The 21,394-nt window shown below is 40.9% G+C and overlaps 1 protein-coding gene across 3 annotated transcripts in view; it reads right to left on the reverse strand.

Annotated features, from left to right (window-relative positions):
- Window positions 1–9,754: 9,754 nt before the first annotated feature.
- Window positions 9,755–21,394, reverse strand: part of SEC22A (SEC22 homolog A, vesicle trafficking protein) — a 65,957-nt gene continuing 54,317 nt past the window's right edge. For all 3 annotated transcript variants that reach the window (XM_081832772.1, XM_081832782.1, XM_081832788.1), the window contains exons 6-7: window positions 20,874–20,939; window positions 9,755–10,379 (exon numbers count right to left, since the gene is read on the reverse strand). In XM_081832772.1, the coding sequence (XP_081688898.1) occupies window positions 10,179–10,379; window positions 20,874–20,939 (267 nt within the window). In that variant the 3' untranslated portion in view covers window positions 9,755–10,178. The remainder of the gene's footprint in view (window positions 10,380–20,873; window positions 20,940–21,394) is intronic.

Genomic DNA, 21,394 nt, shown 5'->3' on the forward strand with positions numbered 1-21,394 from the left:
CAATGGCCACGTGGGGGCACAGGTATGGCAGTCCTGCTCAGAGGCAGGCCCCCTGCTCCAAGGAATTGGGACAGCATTGGTGAGGAGTCCACTGTCTATGGTGTAGGATGCAACTGTATAGAGCTCATGTTTGACTCTGAGAACTTTTTAGGCTGGGGTCCATCAATTAGAAAAGGAAACCAAATGAAAAGGCCAACCTTCAGGGGCTGATTAGACTAAGGTAGCATGTCAGCTCCTGAAGAATCCCCACCCTGCTGTGACGAGTGGGGGGGCAAGCCTCAGGCAGGCCCAGGAAACCGCGTGCACATACGTGCACACCCAGTGCACACCAGGGCAGCCAAGGAATGCAACTCAGAACTTCCACGAGCCCGACCCCTTCCCACCTCCATTGAGCTCATTCCAGAGAACACATCTCTTTCTCCCTTAGAGATTTATACTTTTTCGCAAAAGCATATCCATACCTGGGATGTTAACTAGCAAAACTTACTAGCAAAGACACCATTGATAGGTGTGGTGAGTTCCGGACAGCGCTTTAACATCCACTGACAGCAAAGACTGGACTTCAGCCAGCACGGTGATGATTTGATTGTAGAGCGGGGTTAGCAACATTGTGGGAAGGCACGGTGAAGCCTGGCGCACTGAGGAAGCTGAAGCTACATATTCACCAGGCAGTCGTGTTAAAGACTTTGAAAAATACATTTACAGAACTTTTCCAAAAGCAAGTATCACCTGAGTGGCATATAGTCGAATGATGCCCAGAGCTGTGGTTTTTACATGATAAAAATTACTTTCCATCACGTTGCAACCTCACCACGAGTTGCTAATTAGCAGAAACTGAGCCTCTAGAGCTTGGAAAAGATGCTGAGCCCAAATCACTGCAGGGCAGGACAGTATTCTCGGGCGCTGGGATGTACGATGCTGAGAAGGAAGGTGCCGAGCAGATCCTCGCCGCCACCTGAACAAGAGGAGGCAGTGGCGGGGACACACTGTGGAAAACCCACAGCTTTTCAATTTGTCTAAATCAAAACAATTCCTCACTGAAGACAACAAATGCTGCACAGATTGTTTCCTGAAGGAAGGGGCTGTTAGTCTGGGCCGTGCTGGCCGTGGCAAGGTACCACTTAGCGCAGGGGTCAGCAGGAGTGGGAAGGGCTGGTGTGATCTGTGGGGATGGGTCAGGGGAGGGCACAACAGACCGGAGAACACCATGCCCCCACACCCTGCCTCCGGACGAACTTCATCCAGTGTATAAAGAGCTTTCCCATACACGTTCTCACTTGTGCTTGCCCCCAGGCCCAGGAGGCAGTGGGAGAAAGGACGGGCCCATCTCCTAGGCTGCTCTGATCCCCCCGGGCAAAAGCTATGGCTCTAGCCCACAGGCACTTCTGCCCATTGTGCCTACCTGGCTGGGCACTCATGATCCTGCAGGGACAGAGGGCCTGCCACTTCTCAAGGTTGACAACAGATGAACTGAGGTCCACTTACTATACTATAGCTTTTCTGAGCCTTTCAGATTTTCAAAAAAGCCCTTTGGTGGGGTGCCCCCCGCCACCGTCTTAGAATGAAAAAAACATGGTATTTGCTGTCCTCTTCTTGCGTCTCTTTCCTTCCCACTGGCAGGGTCACTGCTTCTCAAGACAGACACAAGAACAAAGCCAAGTCAGGCCACTGGAATGGCTGACCTCCGAGGCTCCTTTCTCCTCTGGCATTCTCAGATTCTAAATATTTGTGGGACCCGGTCCAAATCTTCAAGTGCCAGACCACAAGTATGGTACAAACACAATCGAATTAGGATTTTAAGATTTTAAAGCCGAAGGCAGACAAATGAGATAAGCAGCATCACACCAGGGGGGATCTGCGGGAAGGTCACCTGCAAGCCAAAGTGGCCAAGCCTTCGCTCAGGCCCCCTCCGGGCAGCGCGCCAGCAGGAGTGGCCGGCGGCCTTGCCCACCACGGGCCCCGGGCCATGCAGTGCGGAGGGCCAGGTGCTCAGTCTCGGTTCACAGGCCCAGCAGGAGGGCCGGAAGGTGGGATGCAGGGGAAAGACAATAAAGAGAAGGAAGAGCATTGTCTAGGGCTGAGGGTAAAGTAGGCACCCCGTCCCCACTGGCCGGCCAGCCCTACACCTCACCCACCCGTCTGTTTCTAGTGAACGCAACGGAGCCACCCCCTCACTTGCTGAATGCATCTTCATCCTCAAGGCCCCTTTCCTATTGCTGGTCTGTTAGGCCTGTGAATTAAAGAGTTTTCACTGGAGTCCATGAGGGGCCTCATCACTTTTTCTCCCTCTCAGCCAATTTCTAATTTAGACCTGCCTGGAATCTCTGGTTTGTCAGCATCTCTATTCCCAATTTTGCAAAATTTGCTTCTGTGCTTTGACTTTGTCAGTTAGCTAGACTGGCACTTCCTGGCTCATGTGGGATTTTTTTTTTTTTTTTGGAGGGCTGCATTTTGCATCAGACTAATCTTTTAAAAGCCATGTTGCATTTGCACTTTTTAAGAGTGCCTTGAGCTTCACATCCCCAGCACTATATGTTATTTCCGTATCATGGGTTGGAGGCTGCTGGCTTCATTCTGCCACCCTCTGCTTCCCATCAGAGCAGAGACCATGAGACCACACACACATGCACACTCATGAAGGCCCTTACACAGTGGTGGGCCCTAGGGCAGCCACCGTTCAAGAGTACCCACTAGATCAGAGTGTTCAAACAATGACGGGGCCACAGCGCTAGGGCCACACTGAACAAGTGAGGCTCCCAGAGGCACCTTCCCCCTTGGACAGCGCTCTAGCGCCTGGGAGACTGTGGGCTCCTGGAGAGCGCAGTCTGCCACTGCCAGGCTGTGTGACACTGGACGACGTCATCCTGCTCACTGACCTCAGATGGATTCTGTCAAGCTCACGTAACCTGTACAGAAAGTACCTGATGTGCACAGGTGCCTGGCAAGCATGAGTCTCTCCAAACCCTTCTCCTCTTCTGGAATGCATCTTCACTGCCCTGCCCAGAAGTCTGCACCCAAGGGCTTGCCAGGGCAGGCAACATGCCTGCTAGACAGTTCAACAGAATCCTCACTTAGGTGATCTCTGAAAACTCTGTACAGTGACTTCTATTTAGGGGCATTTACAGCGTAAGAGACTTACTATCTTAAAAGTAGTAGGAGCACCAACAAGACAGACCATAATGCTATGGACCATGCTGTCCTAGTACTCACTGTGCCAGGCTCTGTTCTAAGTACTCTGTATTTATTGACTCATTTAAATACTCACGGCAACACTTTGCCCAAGGTAACTATTATCATCCCCACTTTACAGACGAGGAAATGGAGGCAAAGAGGTTACGTGGCTTGCAGAGGTCACAATGCTAGTACAAGGGAGAGCCAGGGAGTCTGACTCCAAATTCATAATCACTATTCAAAATTGCAAATAGTAAATGTTCTATTTTTCATTTAGCGTTTTCAGATATAGGGACCATTTAATGCAGACTTCCCATAAAATTACTTTATATCAAAGAACCAATCGATTCTGTCCTTCAGTTAGAAAAAGTAAATGTTTGAGGGGTGCCTGGGTGGCTCAGTCAGTTAAGTGTCTGACTCTTGGTTTCAGCTTGGGTCATGGTCTTGGGAATCGTGGGATTGAGCCCCATGTCGGGCTCTGTGCTCAGTGGGGAGTCTGCTTGGGATTCTCTCTCTCCCTCTCCGCCCCTGCTTATGTGCTAAATAAATGATTCATAAAATGGGTCCTTAAAAAAAATTGAAAAGGGAAAGTAAATGTTTATAACAAATGAATCACCAGTGAAGCTTTAACATTCTACATCAAGAATCATTAATTCATGGGGCGCCTGGGTGACTCAGTTGGTTAAGCGACTGCCTTCGGCTCAGGTCATGATCCTGGAGTCCCGGGATCGAGTCCCGCATCGGGCTCCCTGCTCAGCAGGGAGTCTGCTTCTCCCTCTGACCCTCCTCCCTCTCATGCTGTCTCTCATTCTCTCTCTCAAATAAATAAATAAAATCTTAAAAAAAAAAAAATCATTAATTCATGAGTTAGTCTTACTACAAAGACCAGACTGTATAGCTCCTTGCCCTAAAATCTAAGGCGCGTTTAAGTTTCACTATACCTCCTGCAGCCACATGTCCCCCCATGTACCGTTACAGATGCAGGAATTTTAGGAAACTACTCAGTCTAGAAAATCCACACTGCAGGAGTTAGCACTGACCAATCTCTTATTTAAAAAGTAATGTAGATTACTCATATATACATTCCAACATATATTCCTTATATATTTCAACGTATTTCCATTTTGTCTAGCTTAATATTACATGGTGGTTAAGAACATGAGTTCTGGGTAAGGCTGATCTGGATTAAAATCTTGGTGCCACCACATGAGCTAGATTGTGACTGAGGTCAAGTTCTTAAACCTCTTTAGGCCTCAGATGCTTCGTCTATAAAAAAGAGAGCCTAGGGGCGCCTGGGTGGCTCAGTCGTTAAGCGTCTGCCTTCAGCTCAGGTCATGATCTCAGGGTCCTGGGATCAAGCCCCACATCGGGCTCCCTGCTGGGCGGGAAGTCTGCTTCTCCCTCTCCCACTCCCCTTGCTTGTGTTCCCTCTCTCGCTGTGTCTCTGTCAAAAAATAAAATCTTTAAAAAAAAAAGAGAGAGCCTACAGAAAGGCTTTCTGGGAGGATGATGTGCTTATCATACACAGTGCCATTTCCCCTCCATGTCGGCTTTGTCTGTTCTCACTGCTGCTAGAACAGTAAGAGCCCAGTGGTTGTCGGGAACACACACACAAACTCACAAGGAATATTCTTCCTGAGATTCTGTGGCACAGAAATATGACCCCAACTTTTGAATCATTTAAGCCTGAATCTCAGGTTTGAACGTGAAGTTTCCTCAGGTGAACATGAGAGAGTGCTAGCCCATCCCCCAGGCTGCCATAAGGATTAACCACGTCGGAGGACCTAGCCCTGGCCCACCGATGGCGCGAAGAATTCATATCATTAGTCCCAGGCACTGGAGGAATTCAAAGTAGAAGGCCACGTACTGTTTGCTCACCTTTAGGCAAGGTCCTTGACAACCCAGCCTCACAGAAAAGCACTGGCACAAAACCAGGAAACAATCGGGGCAGAGCTGGGGAGGGGCTGCCAGGACCGAATGGGAGAGAGAAATGTTGAGCCCTGCTTCCTCCTCTCAGACGGAGCCTGACTGCGCTTCCATGCACTGACACTTGCACGCTATGCTGTGGGATGCGGGAGCCAAGCGCAAACAGGACCCGTGTGTAAGGTGGGGCTGAGAACACGGTTTGTTACCAAGGGAAGAGCAGGAACAACTGATTTCAGGAACTCTCTGAGAGCTAAGCCTGTTCTCTCCTTGAGTTTCCTACAGTCTCCGCTGTGCTAAGACTATTTATTACACACCAGCACTGCCAACGCAGAAGAAAACACGTACACACGACAACAGCAATCACTGCTCACGAGCGAGGAGGATACCAGCCGCGTGGCTTGCAACCACACAGCGCTTCAACACTGTGACTTCACCTGTGAAATAAAGTAATCTAGAGAGCCTGGCCACTCAAGGAAGAGGTTTCAGTAGTGGCAGCCACAGTTGCTCTTTGAAAAGTTCACTGCTCAAATGGGAGGCTGCGATACGCCAACATTCAACAGCAGTCCCAGAGCACCGATGGAGATGACCAGACACCCCCAGCCCTCATCAACAGAACCATTCGAGTTTCAATTCTCAGCCAACACAGCCTTTACAACACAAACTCATTCATCACCCTTGGAGTAACTTTTAGGTAGCATATTACTAAAACCAATTAAAACTAAAAATCAGATTTGATCAGCATTTCCTTAGAGCTGATGAAGCAGAAAAACACAAAGAAGGCTTGCCCACAGACAAAGATGGCAGCCCTGAGGAGTCACCTATAACTGGTGGTAAGGCCAAGTGTTCAATTCGATCCGCGTGCTGGCTTCTTTGGAAGTACAGTTGATCCTTGAACAACACAGGTTTGAGCTGTGCAGAGCCACTTACATGTGGACTTTTTTATAATTACAGTATTACAAATGCATTTTTCTTAAGATTTTACAAAAATTTTCTTACTTTATTGTAAGAATACAGCATATTATACATATAACATATAAAATATGTGCTAATTGCTTATCAGTAAGGCTTCCAGTAAGCTGCAGGCTATTACTAGTTAAGTATACATAGATTTTTGACTGCACGAGGAGGGGTGGGTGCCCCTAACCCCTGCACTTGATGTTCGAGGTCAACTGCAATTTATTCGTTCTTTTACTACATACTCCATGATAGCTCTAACTTTTAAAATGAAAAGTTTCTTAAAAATCACTCACATACACACGCGCGCACGTGCGTTCTGTTGTATCTCTTGGAAATCCAATAGCTCAGAGTGGGGTCCCCAGTTTCCTTAGTAAAACTTTTGGAATAAAGGCCAAGCAGCTCCCTTTTTGGTGGGCCGCTAATCTGAGCAGGAAGCACTTCCATGACACGGAGGTGAGGCTCATACAACAAATGTGTTCCGTGGAGCCTTGACAAATCAAATCTAATGAGATTCCAGACATGGCCTAACAGAAATGGAGCCAGACATTTGTCCAGACTAGATTCTACTATGAAAAAGACCACAATTAATACAAAATAAATGTGCTAATCCAGGGACAGCACATTCACTTTATATAAATTATAAAATTACAAAATTAGGTAAAGGTTCTCCATGTCTCCAGACATTTGTCTCAAATGGATTTTCAAGCTTTAACACATACCTAATTTTAGCTTAGGATAAGAGTTTTTCCTAATGGAAACAAAATCCTCTATTAACCACACCAAAAATTCTTAAATGTACCTCTGAAAGCTGGTACAAGTTGAGGATTCAAGGCACAATCACAATATGCAAATGTCTAAAACAGCTGAGGCTTCTGTTCATTTTAACATTTCACAGGAGCCCCAAGTGCCAACATTTTTACGAGAATCCCTCAGGAAGAAGTCCCCCCTGAGGAAGTGGTGTACTCTGACTTACAGAGCAAGCTAGTGAGATGCAAAACTTGTTCCCCTTCTTCTAAGCCGTGACTTGCAGGAAGTTCAAGAGTCAAATTTTACACTTGATAACAGCAACATGTTCCCTTTTCCTTTCATTTTCACTGATCTTGTTTTTCTCCCTTTCTGTTCATATTATTACCATTGCTGTATAGGTCTTATTTTGGTATAGTGCTTCAAGTTCTTTTGGGAAAGAGACCAGGTATAAATACATTTCAAATACAGACCAAAAAAGCAAGCAAATATTGTAATTATTTTTAGGATATAAAAGACAGCATCTATGCCTTCACAGCACACCTTAATAAAAAAGCAGTATTTCTGAATTACCTTAATAGACCCCTAGGTTTGACACTACCGGGCCTGAGCTCATTAAGTCCCCAATTCCCTGATTTTACCAAGAACAGACCTATTCCCTGAGTACAACCTTAGTTATCTTCATCAGTTCCCACTCTGGTGGGGAAGAGCCCCAAAGCTAAGGGATAAGAAGTTGTATGTGCTTAGCTCTGTGGCCCTAGATAAGTCATTAACATGTGACAAGAAAGCAACTGGGGCGCTTGGGTGGCTCAGTTGTTAAGGGTCTGCCTTTGGCTTGGGTCATGATCCCAGGGTCCTGAGATTGAGCCCCGCATCGGGCTCCCTGCTCGGTGGAGAGCCTGCTTCTCCCTCTCCCCCTCCCCCTGCTTGGGTTCCCTCTCTCGCTGTGTCTGTCTCTGTCAAATAAATAAATAAAATCTTAAAAAAAAAAAAAAAGGCAACTAATTCTCCTACACTACAAAACTCATTATAATTAGGTAAATGCAGACTTGTTCTTAAAAGTATAGTATAAATGGAAGATATTACTATCATACATACATATTAGAAGTCTAATGAGCTTAAGAACTTTACACTCATGGCAAAAATTTTTCATTCCAAATTCATAATAGTTTCTTTGGCAACAACATGATAGAGGCAGAGGAGTCATATAAACACTCAGCGATGCAGACACCAAATAATGAAAGAAAGCATTTCTATACATAAACATTATTTATGCCTATTTTCATTTTTTACACTAAGATGTAAACATCCCATTATCCAAAATAGCGGTGAAAAAACAACAAAAACAAAAAACAAATTAAGCCTTTAAAGACAGCTGGTGAGTTTTAAAGTGTCCTTGCTGAATGATCCAAACACCAAACACTATAATTCAATAATTCAGGAATATGGAGAACCAAACTGAACCAACTGGTAAGAGAGCTATAAAGTATCAGTATATAGCAAAATCGCAGAATGCTCCAACTTCTTGGTTAACTGGATATTTACAAGAAAACTCTTCCTTTTTTAACGATTAGTTCAGAAAAATTTTTCTAAACTGAACCACTTCACTCTCCTGGCTCAGTAAGTACAAAATGTCAAACATAAATCAACTTTATTTTGCTGATTTAGGATCATGTAGTATATCTCTTGGGGTAGTTCTCAGAAAATACATAATTTCTGTGCGGTTTTGTTAGAGTCAGAAAACTGAAATGGAATTTCCCGTTTTAATTAAATCACTGATATTACAAGCTTATTGTCTTCCTTTTGCCTCATTCTCCTAAAAGGTTCTAGTTAAGCAAGATTTTACAGTTGCAGACGTATCTGCATATACAGGTTCAGGCAAACGTGGTGGTTCAATGACTTTACCACTCTGGATTCCTCTGCTTAATAAATACACTTAGTAACATGAATTATACGTAATGGGTTCACTGTCTTCTGGATATCAAATTTTAGTACCTTATATATACTTTGCTTGGAATCTTTTCTTTCAAAACAAAAGAAAATCATTAATGAAGGTACCTTCCAAAACCAGGAGAGTTGCAGATTTTGCTAATGGAATCAAACTGTGCTTCCTATATTATTAATTCATAACTGCTTGAACCACCTTTATAATGTTATCAAAAAGCAAACAAATTCTCTAAAAGATACTAGGAGCTGAACTCCTCAAAGCCACAAAATAGTAAGAGCTGCTGGAAGAAGTTACCTTCTGATTCTCTCAGTATAGTTCAGTGTTTCCACAGAGCAGGACCCACACCACTGGTAGCACACAAGAGTATTTAAGGTGGTACACAACACAGAAGTAAATAATACAGAATCACAGTGAAAATGTCATTCCCTTGACAATTTTATCCTTCTGATAATGCCACAGAAAGTGCCCCATTTTGGTGCTGGGTAACATCTATCTCACTGCACCAAGCAGGCTTCTTGGATTCAGAGCCTCGGGAGGCATTAGGATCTAGTTAGAATTTAATAACATCTTCTGTTTTATTTTGTAGTTATTCCTGCTAAATTGATGCTGGTTTTCCTCTCAGAGTAGAGATTAGTTTGTTTTTTAAACTATTTGAAGATTTAAAAGATAAATACTAAGAAATAACAGTATAGGTAATACTCAAGTGATTGAAGTATGGGGCACAATGGCTATAGAATCTAACAAATCACATGTTTAAAAAGTAATTTCAAAAGGAACTACAAACATGGTCTAGAAAGGAAACATATGTTACTGTGTTTTCAATACTTGTGATGTTCTAGAGATAAGCTCAAAAAAGCCTTCTCCTGTATCAAGTGGTTTCCAGATTGGATTCAAGCGAAAATATAAAAGGAAAAAGAACCAATTCCACACCATCCTGGACTTCATAAACTCCTGGTACCAGAAATGTGCAAATAATCGGATATTTAGCAAGTTGTCTGAAACATAAACTCCACGGCATCTTTTTATTTAGGCTCTACTTATGCCTCACAAAGGCGAACCCAGGCTGCAGAGTTCCCGCTTGGTCCTCAGAGCATGTACCACACACGTTTTGATCGAACTCTTCAGAAGGATTCCGGACCGCTGGCCAATTCTTCCGATGGCTTCTGACCGTTCTTCCACTGTCGTGGCCCTGTAGAGGGAAGTCTCCTCTTCCTCTGAATCATCATCTCACGGCTAACATGAGGAGTCTGCCTAGCAGGTACTGCACGCTCCCAGGCACGCCATGCTGACTTAAAACAAACGGGACAGTTGGACAGAAAGAAAGCAGAGCTTCTCGAATGTGGGGAACAGTTTCTTCATCACAGTGGCAGTTAAGATATGCTCCCTCTTCCTTTTTCCCCGGGAGCCAGGGCAACATGTCTGAAGGATGGTGTCAGACATCATAATCAGGAGCCTTGCCCTGGGCTTGCCTGAGCCAGATCTGCAGTGTAACAAACGCCCCCACAGTCACATGAAAGAAAAGCTGCCACAGGTTGCGCAGTTCATAGAGATACATGTTGCACAGACAGATTAAACCAAAAGTCAAAAAAGATTTGACATTCCGCCAGCTGGTGTAGTAGACAAGTAAATAACACTGTTCAAAATATAAAATGAAAGATGATTAGGGTTACAAGAAAAGAAATAGATGCTTCTACTATCAAATTTTAACAGGCCACAGAGTAAAATTTAAGAGTGGAATAAAGGGATTTTTCATCTACAGATAAGATAATGTAGCCTCTTTAAGACATTCAGCTATGAAAGCTCTACAGCTTGAAAGGAAAACAGATTTTTCCTTTTATGTTTGTCATTTGTCAAAAGACACAACACTTTGTATCATATTTAAAATGGAGTTACAACTGGATGACTCCATTGCAAACAGGCTGAACACATTCCTCAAGGTGACAGGCAACTATGAAGCATTCTCAGGGTCTGAGGGGATTCCATTGCTCATTCTCACCCCAGAAAAGTACAAAAAACCTCAAACAAACCATAGCAAAATGGTCTCATATAATCTGAGTCTGCATATTAATGAAATCCACAAATATTTACTGATCCCCCATTAAGTGCCTAGTAATAAGCAAGGTAGAGTTATCTGAGTGAGTATCTGAGGTAGATAGAATTCATTCAACAGATGTTTACTGAGGGCCAGCTACAAGTTAGGCATTGTTCTTTAGCTTCCAGTAAACAAATAAAGCCCTTGCTCACATGGAGCTTAAATTCTAATGGAGGGAGAAAGATTATATATATAAAAGATCATATATATGTATATAAAATACCAAATAGTTATGTCTTAAAATAAAAGATGGAACAAGGGGACAGAGAATGTAGTAAGTGCTATTTTAGAAAATATAATAAAGAAACTACCCCCCACAAGCCCCAAATCCTGGCATTCACCGTTTCCTGCTTTATTTTTCTCCACAATATAACCATAAACACACTTCAAAAATATGCTTGTTTTGTTATATATATATATTCTTCCAATAGGATCTAAGCTTCATGAAAGGAGAGATTTTTTCACTGTCTTGTTCACTCATTTATCCAGGGCCCAGAACAGTGCATGGCACACAGTAAGTGCTCAATAAAAATTTGTTGAATGAAAGAACTGTTTTCCAGAAGGTATCTAAAATTCACAATCTGCTAAATACAGGAATTATATGTGATTACAGTCTTAAGAAAGAAGCAGAGTCTTTGTGTGAAATTCTATCCAGGCTTCAGTACAGGAAGGACTTTAAGGTGTTTGCAACAATGCTGAAAGAATGTGGAAATGTTCTCTTAAATCTTTTTATTTCTTATACAAATTAGGACTTTGCTTACTTAAAAAGAAGACTGCTATCCGAGCAAAATGAACTGTAAGGACTTATTTTGACTGATTTTCATTGTGTAAAAAAAGTTGGAAAAATAATTTTTCCTTTTGAAATAATTTTAGACCTAGAAAAGAGTTGTAAAAATTGTAGAGTTTTTTTTTTTTTTTTAAGATTTATTGGACAGAGAGAGAGACACAGCGAGAGAGGGAACATAAGCAGGGGGAGTGGGAGAGGGAGAAGCAGGCTTCCCGTCGAGCAGGGAGCCCGATGCGGAGCTCGATCCCAGGACCCTGGGATCATGACCTGAGCTGAAGGCAGACGCTTAGCAACTGAGCCACCCAGGCGCCCCAAATTGTAGAGTTCTTATACATCCTTCACCCTGCTCCCCCTAATGTTACCTTCTTGCATAACCACAGATTATATGTAGTTTGTATCAAACTACAAAATTAACATTGATACAATACTGTAGACTAATCTACAGACTTTATTGGAATTTTGCCAGTTGTCCTAAGGCTCTTTTTCTGATCCAGAATCCAATCCAGGATTCCCTATTGCATTTAGCTGTTATATCTCTTCAAATCTGTCATAGTTCCTCAAGTCTGTTTTTCATGACCTTGACAGTCTAAAGAATATCAATCGGTTATTTTGTAGACTGCCCCTTAATTTTGGTTTGTCTGATATTGTCTCAAGACTGAAGTGAGGACATGCAGTTTGGGCAAGAATACTACAGAGGTGATGTGCAGTGTGTCTTACAATTGGTGATGTTAACTTTGATCTCTTGGTAAGGTGGTGTCTGACAGGTTTCTCCACTGTGAAGTAACTATTTTTCCCTTTGTAGTTAATAAGTTGTCTTGTGGGAGGAGAAATAAAGACATTCTCAGGTGAAAGACTAACAGAATTTGACATCTACAGATACACCTTAAAAGAATGGCTAAAGGAAGATCTCTAAGCAGAAAGGAAACAATAAAAGAAGAAACCCTAGAACACTGAGAAAGCAAAAAGAACAGTCAGCAAGGGGCGCCTGGGTGGCTCAGTCGTTAAGCGTCTGCCTTTGGCTTGGGTCATGATGCCAGGGTCCTGGGATCGAGCCCCGCATCGGGCTCCCTGCTCTGTGGGAGGCCTGCTTCTCCCTCTCCCCCTCCCCCTGCTTGTGTTCCCTCTCTCGCTGTGTCTCTCTCTGTCAAATGAATAAATAAAAATCTTTAATAAAAAAAAAAGAACAGTCAGCAAAACAATGTAATAGGTTCTCCTTCCCCTCTTCAGATTTCTAAATTGATGACTGAAGTAAAAATTCGTAACACTGTCTGATGTGGTTCTAAATATACGTAGAGGAACTATTTAAGACAATTATAAACAGAGGAGGGCAAAGGGACATAAAAGGAGATACAATTTCTATGTTCCACTTAAACTAGTAAAATGACAACACCAAAAACTTGTAAGTATGCCTAACGCAATACCTAGACCAACCACTTAAAAACTATACAAAGAGGGGTAGATGGGTGTCAGTCAGTCAAGCGTCCCACTGTTGATTTTGGCTCAGGTCATGATCTCAGGGTTGTAAGACTGAGCCCGCGTCGGGACCCAGGCTGGGTGTGAAGCCTGCTTGGGATTCTCTCTCCTTCTCCCTCTGCCCCTCCTTCCCAATCTTGCGCACACGTGTATACTCTCTCAAAAAAGAAAAAAACCAAAAAAAAACTATGCAAAGAAATAAACTCAAAAACACTACAGATAAATCAAAATGGAGTTCTACAAAATGTTCAAGTAACCCACAGGAAGAAAACATAAAAATAAAAACCAGAAAACAAAAAATAAGATGGCAAACTTAAACCCTAATATATTAATGTTACATTAAATGTAATGGCCTAAATACAACAATTAAAAAACAGAGATCAGCAGAATGGATTAAAAACAGCTTTTAATCTGTCTACGAGAAACTCACGTCAACTGATATAGGCAAGGTGAAAGTAAAAAGATGGAGAATATATTATGCAAACATTAAACAGAAGAAAGCAGAAATGGCTATATTAATATCAGATAAATATATTTCCAAAAAAGAATGGGCTAGAGAGGGATATCATTATATAAGATATTATATAATGATATATAGTGATAAATGGATCAGTCCACTAAGAAGGCAATATATCCTAAATGCATATGAGCCAAACAACAAAGCTACAAAAACTGATAGAACTGAAATGAGAAACATACCAATCCACAATCATAGTTGAAAACTTCCAATACTCCTCTCTCAACTGATAGAACTAGACAGAAAATCAACAAGGATAGAGAAAAACTGAACATCAACCATCGCAACCTAATTGACATTTATAGAGCACTTACTCAGCTACAGTAGAATACACATTCTGTTTAAGTGCTCATGGAACATATACCAAGACAGACCATATTCTGAGCCACAAAATAAATTACAACAAATTTAAAAGAACTGAAATCACACAGTGTTTTCCAACCACAATGGAATCAAACTAGGTATCAATAATGGAAAGAAAACTGGAAAATCTCCAAACTCTTGGATGCAAAACACAATTCCAAATAATCCATAATCCATAGGTCAAAGAGGAAGCCACAAGGAAAAAAATTTTTAAATACACTGAATTAAATGAAAATAAAATGCAACATATCAGCCAATGGAAAGAGCCAAATATCAATTGACTGATGAATGGATAAAAATGACATGGGGTGTGTGTGTGTATCCCATTTTATATATATATATTCATTCCATTATATATATATATTCCATTATATTCCAATATATATATTCCATTATATATATATTCTATTATATTCCTATATATATTCCATTATGTGTATGTAATATTCCATTTTTATATATATATAAATTTAAATATATGTGTGTGTATATATATATATATATATTTATAATGGAATATTACTCAGCCTTAAAAAAAGAACGAAATCTGACCATTTGCAATGACATGGAGGGAGCCAGAAAGTATTATGCTAAGCAAAGTAAGTCAGAGAAAGGCAAATACCGTATGATCTCATTCATATGTAGAATTTAAGAAACAAAATAGAAGAGATGGAGGGGGTGAAGAGAGGCAAACCGGGAAACAGACTCTTAACCACAGAGAACAAACTGAGGGTTGCTGGAAGGGAGGTGGGCAGAGGGACGGGTGAAATAGGTGATGGGTATTAAGGAGGGAACTTATTGTGATGAGCACTGGGTGTTGTATTTAAGTGATGAATCACTAAATTCTACACCTGAAACTAATATTACACTATGTTAACTAACTGGAATTTAATAATAACTTGGAAAGAAAAAAAAATGAAAAAAAGGCAACATATCAAAATTTATGGGACACAGATAATAAAGTGCTCAAAGAGAGAAATGTATAACACTAAAAGTATATATTACAAGAGAAAAATTCGAATCAATTATCAAAGCTCCCATCTCAAGAACCTAGAACAAGAGCCAAATAAACCCAAAGCAAGCATGAAGAAGGAAATAATAAAGAGCAGAAATCAGTAAAAATTAAATACATGAAAAAACAAAACAAAGAGCAGGTTCTTTGAAAAGATCAATGAAATTAACAAGGAAGTCTGACAAAGAAAAAGAGCAGATACAAATTACCAATATGAGGAATGAAGTAGAGGATATCACTACAGATCATACAGACACCAAAAAGAGAGAGAGTAAGGGGATACTACAACCAACTCTACACACACAAACTTGGTAAGATGAAATAGACCACTTCCTCATAAAATACAAACTATCATAATTCACATATTATGAGAAAGATAATTTGAATAACTATTAAGAAAATGGAACTTAATACAGATTATATAGTCACAGTAATCAATACTATGTGGTACTGGCAGAGAGACTAGGTACACAGATCAATAAAACAGAATACAAAACTCAGAGATAGACTTACACAAATATGTCCAACTGATGTTTGACAAAGATGCAAAAGCAATTCAGGGGAGGAAAAAAGCCTTTTCAAAAAATGGAGCAACTGGCCATTCATTCACAAGCAAACAAAACAAAACAACACAAAACCAAAAAAACCAAAACTCAAAACCAAAAACACAAAAACCCCTCAATCTAATCATCTAAGTCTCACATTTCATACAATCTTATACAAAATTTAATTAAAAATGGATCATGATTTTCAAAGGTGTTTTTTTATAATTTTTTTTAGTATGTTAGTCACCATACAGTACATCATTAGTTTTTGATGTAGTGTTCCATGATTCATTGTTTGCGTATAACACCCAGTGCTCCATGCAATACATGCCCTCCTTAATACCCATCACCAGGCTCACCCATCCCCTGTCCCCCTCTAAAACCCTCAGTATGATTCCCGGAGTCCATAGTCTCTCATGGTTCATCTCCCCCTGTGATTTCCCCCCTTCATTTTCCCCTTCCTTCTCCTAATGTCCGCCAGGCTATAGCTGATGCCAGAGCATTTATCTAAAGACACTCTCTTTGGAGTCTCTGGCCAGTGCTAGGATGACTTCCTGCCTGGAAACAAGACAGGGAAGTGCTGGAAGGGGTGCATGCCAAAAGAGCTGGGGCCTGAAAGCAGTAGGGCTCAGTTAGTGAAACCACCAGAGTCAGCTAGGGAGCTTTAGAGAACACATCAGTGCTGTCCTGCCTTAGACCAATTAAATTCTAAACCTCTGAGCAGGGTGGGAGAAGGAAGAGAGCAAGCAGTTATATTTTTTAAAGCTCCCCAAATGCTTATAATAGAGCCAGGGTTTAGCCAGGGTTGAGAACCCCACCATTCCAGGGCTTCCTTTAACTTGCTTCTGCCACTGGACAGGGCCTCCTCGTGAGAGGCTTCCGGAAAGAACAGGGGAAAGAAGAGGACATTGCCCAGGAACCTGCTCCTCATAGCACCCTCCTCAGGAGTTGGCGAGGGCTTTCCCTCTGCTCAGCACTTGGCAGAAACCAAGTGGGAAGAGAAAAGAAGATTATGGTTAGCATTGCCTGCCCTCACAGAGCTCTCAAAACAGCTGGGGAGTCCATATTAGCACATGAGAAACGGTGGCAGAACCGTGAGGCATTAGGCTGCAGCCAGGGTTAAAAGGACAGATTCTGAGAGTTCCACCGGGGCGGGGGTGGGGTGGGGGGCAGGAGGTCGACATGGAGGAGATGGAGCCTCCTAAAGATGTGTAAGAGAGGGGCACAAAGGCAGTTACGAGAACAGTGCACAGAATGAGCAGAGTCACAGAAAAGGCCTGGGGTGGCACAGTGACGAGACCACTCTAGGGTGCAGGATGTCCCTGGAGAGTAGCAGGAAATCCACTTCGATGATTTAAGTAGAGTGGGGCCAAATTATGGAGGGCTGATGTACTAGCCTGAGTAATGTAAGCATCATACGGTAGAGAGTACAAAGACACTGTGGAGTCTTGAGTAATGATAGTGTTTTCCAGTAATCTAACAGAGTATTCGAAGAAACCAGAGGTGGCAAGACTGAGTAATATAACAATCCCAATGTGAAAGACAAATAAAGGCCTATGTGGTCACTGTGGAAGCACAAAGAAAAAGAATAAATCCTAGAAATAGGTTTACATTCTAAATAAATAAACAAATAAAAATGGATCATGAACTTTAATGTAAAATATAAAACTAAAACTTTTTAGAAGAAAACAAAGGAGAGAATCTTCAGGGTCCAGGAGTAGGCAAAGAGTTCTTAGACTTGAATCAATGGAATTATAATGGTGACAGATGGTAGTTACATTATGGTGAGCAAAGCATAAGGTGTAAACTTGTGGAATCACTATGTTCACACCTGAAACTAGTTAACACTATGTGTCAACTATACTTCAATTAAAAAAAAAGTTCTTAGACTTGATACCACAAACATATTCCATAAAAGAAAGAAGTGATAAAATGAACTTTATCAAAATTAAAAACTTTTGCTCTGCAAAAGACCTGGTTCAGAGGATGAAAAGACAAGCTACAGACTGGGACAAGATACTTGCAAATTACATTTCTGACATGGGCTAGATGGCTAGAACTCTCAAACCTGACAGTAAAAACCAAATGATCCAATTAGAAAATAGGCAAAAGACATGAAAAGACATTTCACCCAAGAGGACACATAGGTAACAAATAAGTACATGAAACAATGTTCAACATCATTAGCCATTAGGGAAATGCAAATTAAAACCAATATGAGGGATCACTACACACCTATCAGAATGGCTAAAATAAAAAATAGTGATAACAACAAATGCTGGAGAGCATATGGAGAAACTGGATCACTCACACAATGCTGGTGTGCGTGATGTAAAATGTAAAATGTGTATGTAAAATGGAATGCCACTCTGGAGAACTGGTTCTGTTTCAATAAAACTAAGCATGCAACTACTACAAGACCTAGCAATTGCACTCCTGAGCATTTATCTCAGAGAAATGAAGACTTATGTTCACACAGAAACCTGTACATGAATGTTTATAGCAGCTTTATTTATAATAGCCCCAAATTGGAAACAACCGAGATGCCCTTCAATGGGTGAATGATTAAACAAACTGTGCTACATCCATACCCTGGAATACCATTCAGCAACAAAAAGGAACAAACCACTGATGTATGCAACAACCTGGATAAATCTCCAGAGAATTATACTGAGCAAAATAGTGCCAATCACAGAAAGTTCATACTATATGGTTCCCTTTATATAACATTACTTAAAATGAGGAAATTTTAGAAATGGAGAACACATTAGTGGTTGCCAGAGATGAGGGGGCAGGAGGGAAGTGGATGTGGCTCTAAAAGGGCAACTTCAAAGGGGTGCTTGTGGCAATAAGAATGTTCTATATCTTGCCCCCACTGACATCAATATCCTGGCTGAGATAATGTATTATAGTTGTGCAAGATAGTACTACTGGGGGAAACCCAGGTAAAGGTTATATAGCTCTCTTACAACAATCACAATTACCTCAAAATAAAAAGTTTATTAGGAAAAACAACTGTATACTCACATATGTGTCTGCAACTTACTTTATAAACTAATAAACATACTATAGGCATGTACATACAAAAAGAGAGTGAGATATAGGAAGTGTTGCAAAATGTTAATAATTGGTGGCTGTAAGTGTACTCGTCTTTCAAGTTTTCTGGAAGTCTGAGAGTTTTCAAAATAAAGCACTGAGGGGAAAAAAGAATAGTCTCTAATTTCTAGATCCTTTGATTTCCTCTTTCAGATGTTCCATAGCAAGATTACTCCTATTTGGCTGAGCTCTGCGTGTCCCTAAGTACCCACAGCCTGGAGAAAAAGACAACAAACTATGGTAGCCTTAGCCTCTGAGGACTGATCTAAAGGGGATTAAAAAACACTCTGACAACTGGAGACGGAGCATGTTATAGGGTAAAATATAATCACATATGTTTTATTGTGGAAAAAGCCAGCGTTATTATCACTCTGCTCAGCATATTTGGAAAGCATGCAGTTTCATGCCTGTCAATAAGAAAACTGGCTTTTTGCTTTTCTTTTTTAAAGCATGAATCCATTTAACTTCTCTCAAGTACAAGAACCCCTGAGTGACAGCGCTCCTCTGAGAACTCTCTTCAGCTGTTCCGGGGAAGGCAGCAGAGGTGTGTTATCTCCCTAAACAACAGCACTGATCTGGAGTCCTGCAGACTGGGGCTTGAGCCGCTGACTGCACAAACTGGCTAGATGGGCCTCAGTGAAAAATGGCAATCATAACAAGACTAGTGTGGGATTTCCTGTGAGGATTTCCCGGGCACACGGAATATAAAGGGCTTAAGCACACAGTAAGAGCGCAATACAGTTTGCTATTATAAGTAGTCTTTAAAATTATTTCATTAAGGCTCTTTGATAAAAAGGAATTTTTAAAATATAAATAAATAAATGAATAAAATCATTTCATTAAAGCCAAGCAGCCAAAAGTACATTTTACAAGAACTCCTCATAAAATTATTTTAAAGTTAACATTTACCTCCCATTGTTTTAGAATCATATGAAATAATGCATGTAAGAATTATAAAATTATAATTTTATAGCTTTATGGAAATTATACAAATATAGGAATTGTGCTTACAAACAGCATAATATAGTGGAATGAATACAATATTTAAAATCAGAAGACCCAGAGTTAAGTCCTGACTCTACCGCTTACTGGGCCATGTGCTTTCTGGATAGTACTCAAACTGCCTCAGATTTCTCATTTTCAAAAATGAAATAATATCCTCTATGTGATAGAACTGTAGAGATTAAAGTTTAAAATCTACACAAGAATACTACATAAAATTAAAGCACTTGTGACATTAACAAGTGTTCACATTTCCTGCATGAAATGTCACTCATTATAATTAAATCTGTCAAAGTGTGTAGAAAATTTCTAAATACAAATGATTAAGAAAAATTAGGGGCTTTTAAAAAACAGGGCCACTTGAAACTAAAATCTCTAATCTACCTTTACATAAAGTCAAATGCATATATTCAAAGTATTTCACTAGAGACTTCTACTGAGTTTTTTAGGTAGCCTTATGTTTGCAGGCCTGAATCTTTCTAACATTCTTTCTATGCAAGCCAGAGAAATGTGTCGCTTACAAAAGTTAGGTCAAAAGGTATTGCTTGCTGTACCATGTTTCAGCAAAGACATTCCTCAGTTTGAGTTACTGGCATGGTTACCCCTCCCGTCCCTACAAATCTGTGCTTCCTGTCTTCTCAGGAATGCCAGTACCCATCTCCCTATCAACAGCTGCAAAGCCTCCTGGCTTCAAGTCCTAGTAGTCTTCCTCCTCAGTGTCATTCCCTCACCCCCAATCCCTACTGCCATTCTCAGAGTTCACTCTCACTGCCCTCTGCCTTAAGTAAAAGAATCACCTCCCAACTAATTTCCTTTCTTCTAATTTCTCTGCTCTGGCAATCCATCCTATTCCTCACTACTAAATTAAATATCCTAAAATCCTGCTTTTGCTGTTCCCTGTTCAAAGACTTTCCCAAAAGTACAAAATCCTCACGCTGAAGTATAAGCAGAGCCCCGAGACTCAGTAATCAATCCCCAAAAAATCTAGAAATAGCCTTTACTGCCACAGGCAGATGACATACTACCACGGAAACCTGGCACAGAAGAGTGTTAACATTAAGTACACTGGGATCTAGGTCCATTCAAAATAGAGATGTAGATCATAAAGCTAACAGAGGCTCAAAAGAGAGGCAAAGAACTCAGACATTATTTTTATTTATTTAAGTGCACAATTAAGAGAATTAATACCTGAAACAAACAATAATAGGAAAGTGTTTCTCAAAAATTGGAGAGAACCTACCTGGTAAAGGCAGGCTGCTGTTCCAAGGAAAAACGCAACAATGTAATTAAAATCTTCACCATCACTCTGCAAAAAACAAAATTAAAAATTACTTTTTTCCTGGTGGAAGTCCATTTCCAAAAATAATCCATCGATACGGCAATGTTTATGCACAAATGGTCAAATTTTTATCAAAATGGCATATAAAAATTCTCAAGAGTCCTAAAAGTTCCAAGGAGTGTGAGGTACAGAGACTACCAGTCTTTCTCTATATTTTGGCCCATCAACTTCATCTTACCCATGTGTGAAAGGTGAAATGAAAATGAAATCACTTATGTCAAGGGGTTTTAAAATGGTGTCAGAGGCCATCTCCTCTAGATTTACGCACGTCCTCACCTGATGAAACCATGAACTTTGAACTGGGCCAAACTACAAATATTCCAAGGACTCTGCCCGAACCCCTGCAATTTGCTACAGTAAGAGAATTTGCTTAGGGACAGCCTTAGCAACCAATTATATTCAGCCAAGATTAGTTTTCTGAT

This window comes from Leptonychotes weddellii, chromosome 1, assembly GCF_054177405.1.
Source record: "Leptonychotes weddellii isolate Sample4059 chromosome 1, ASM5417740v2, whole genome shotgun sequence".
In the NCBI taxonomy this organism is placed as follows: Eukaryota; Metazoa; Chordata; class Mammalia; order Carnivora; family Phocidae; genus Leptonychotes; species Leptonychotes weddellii.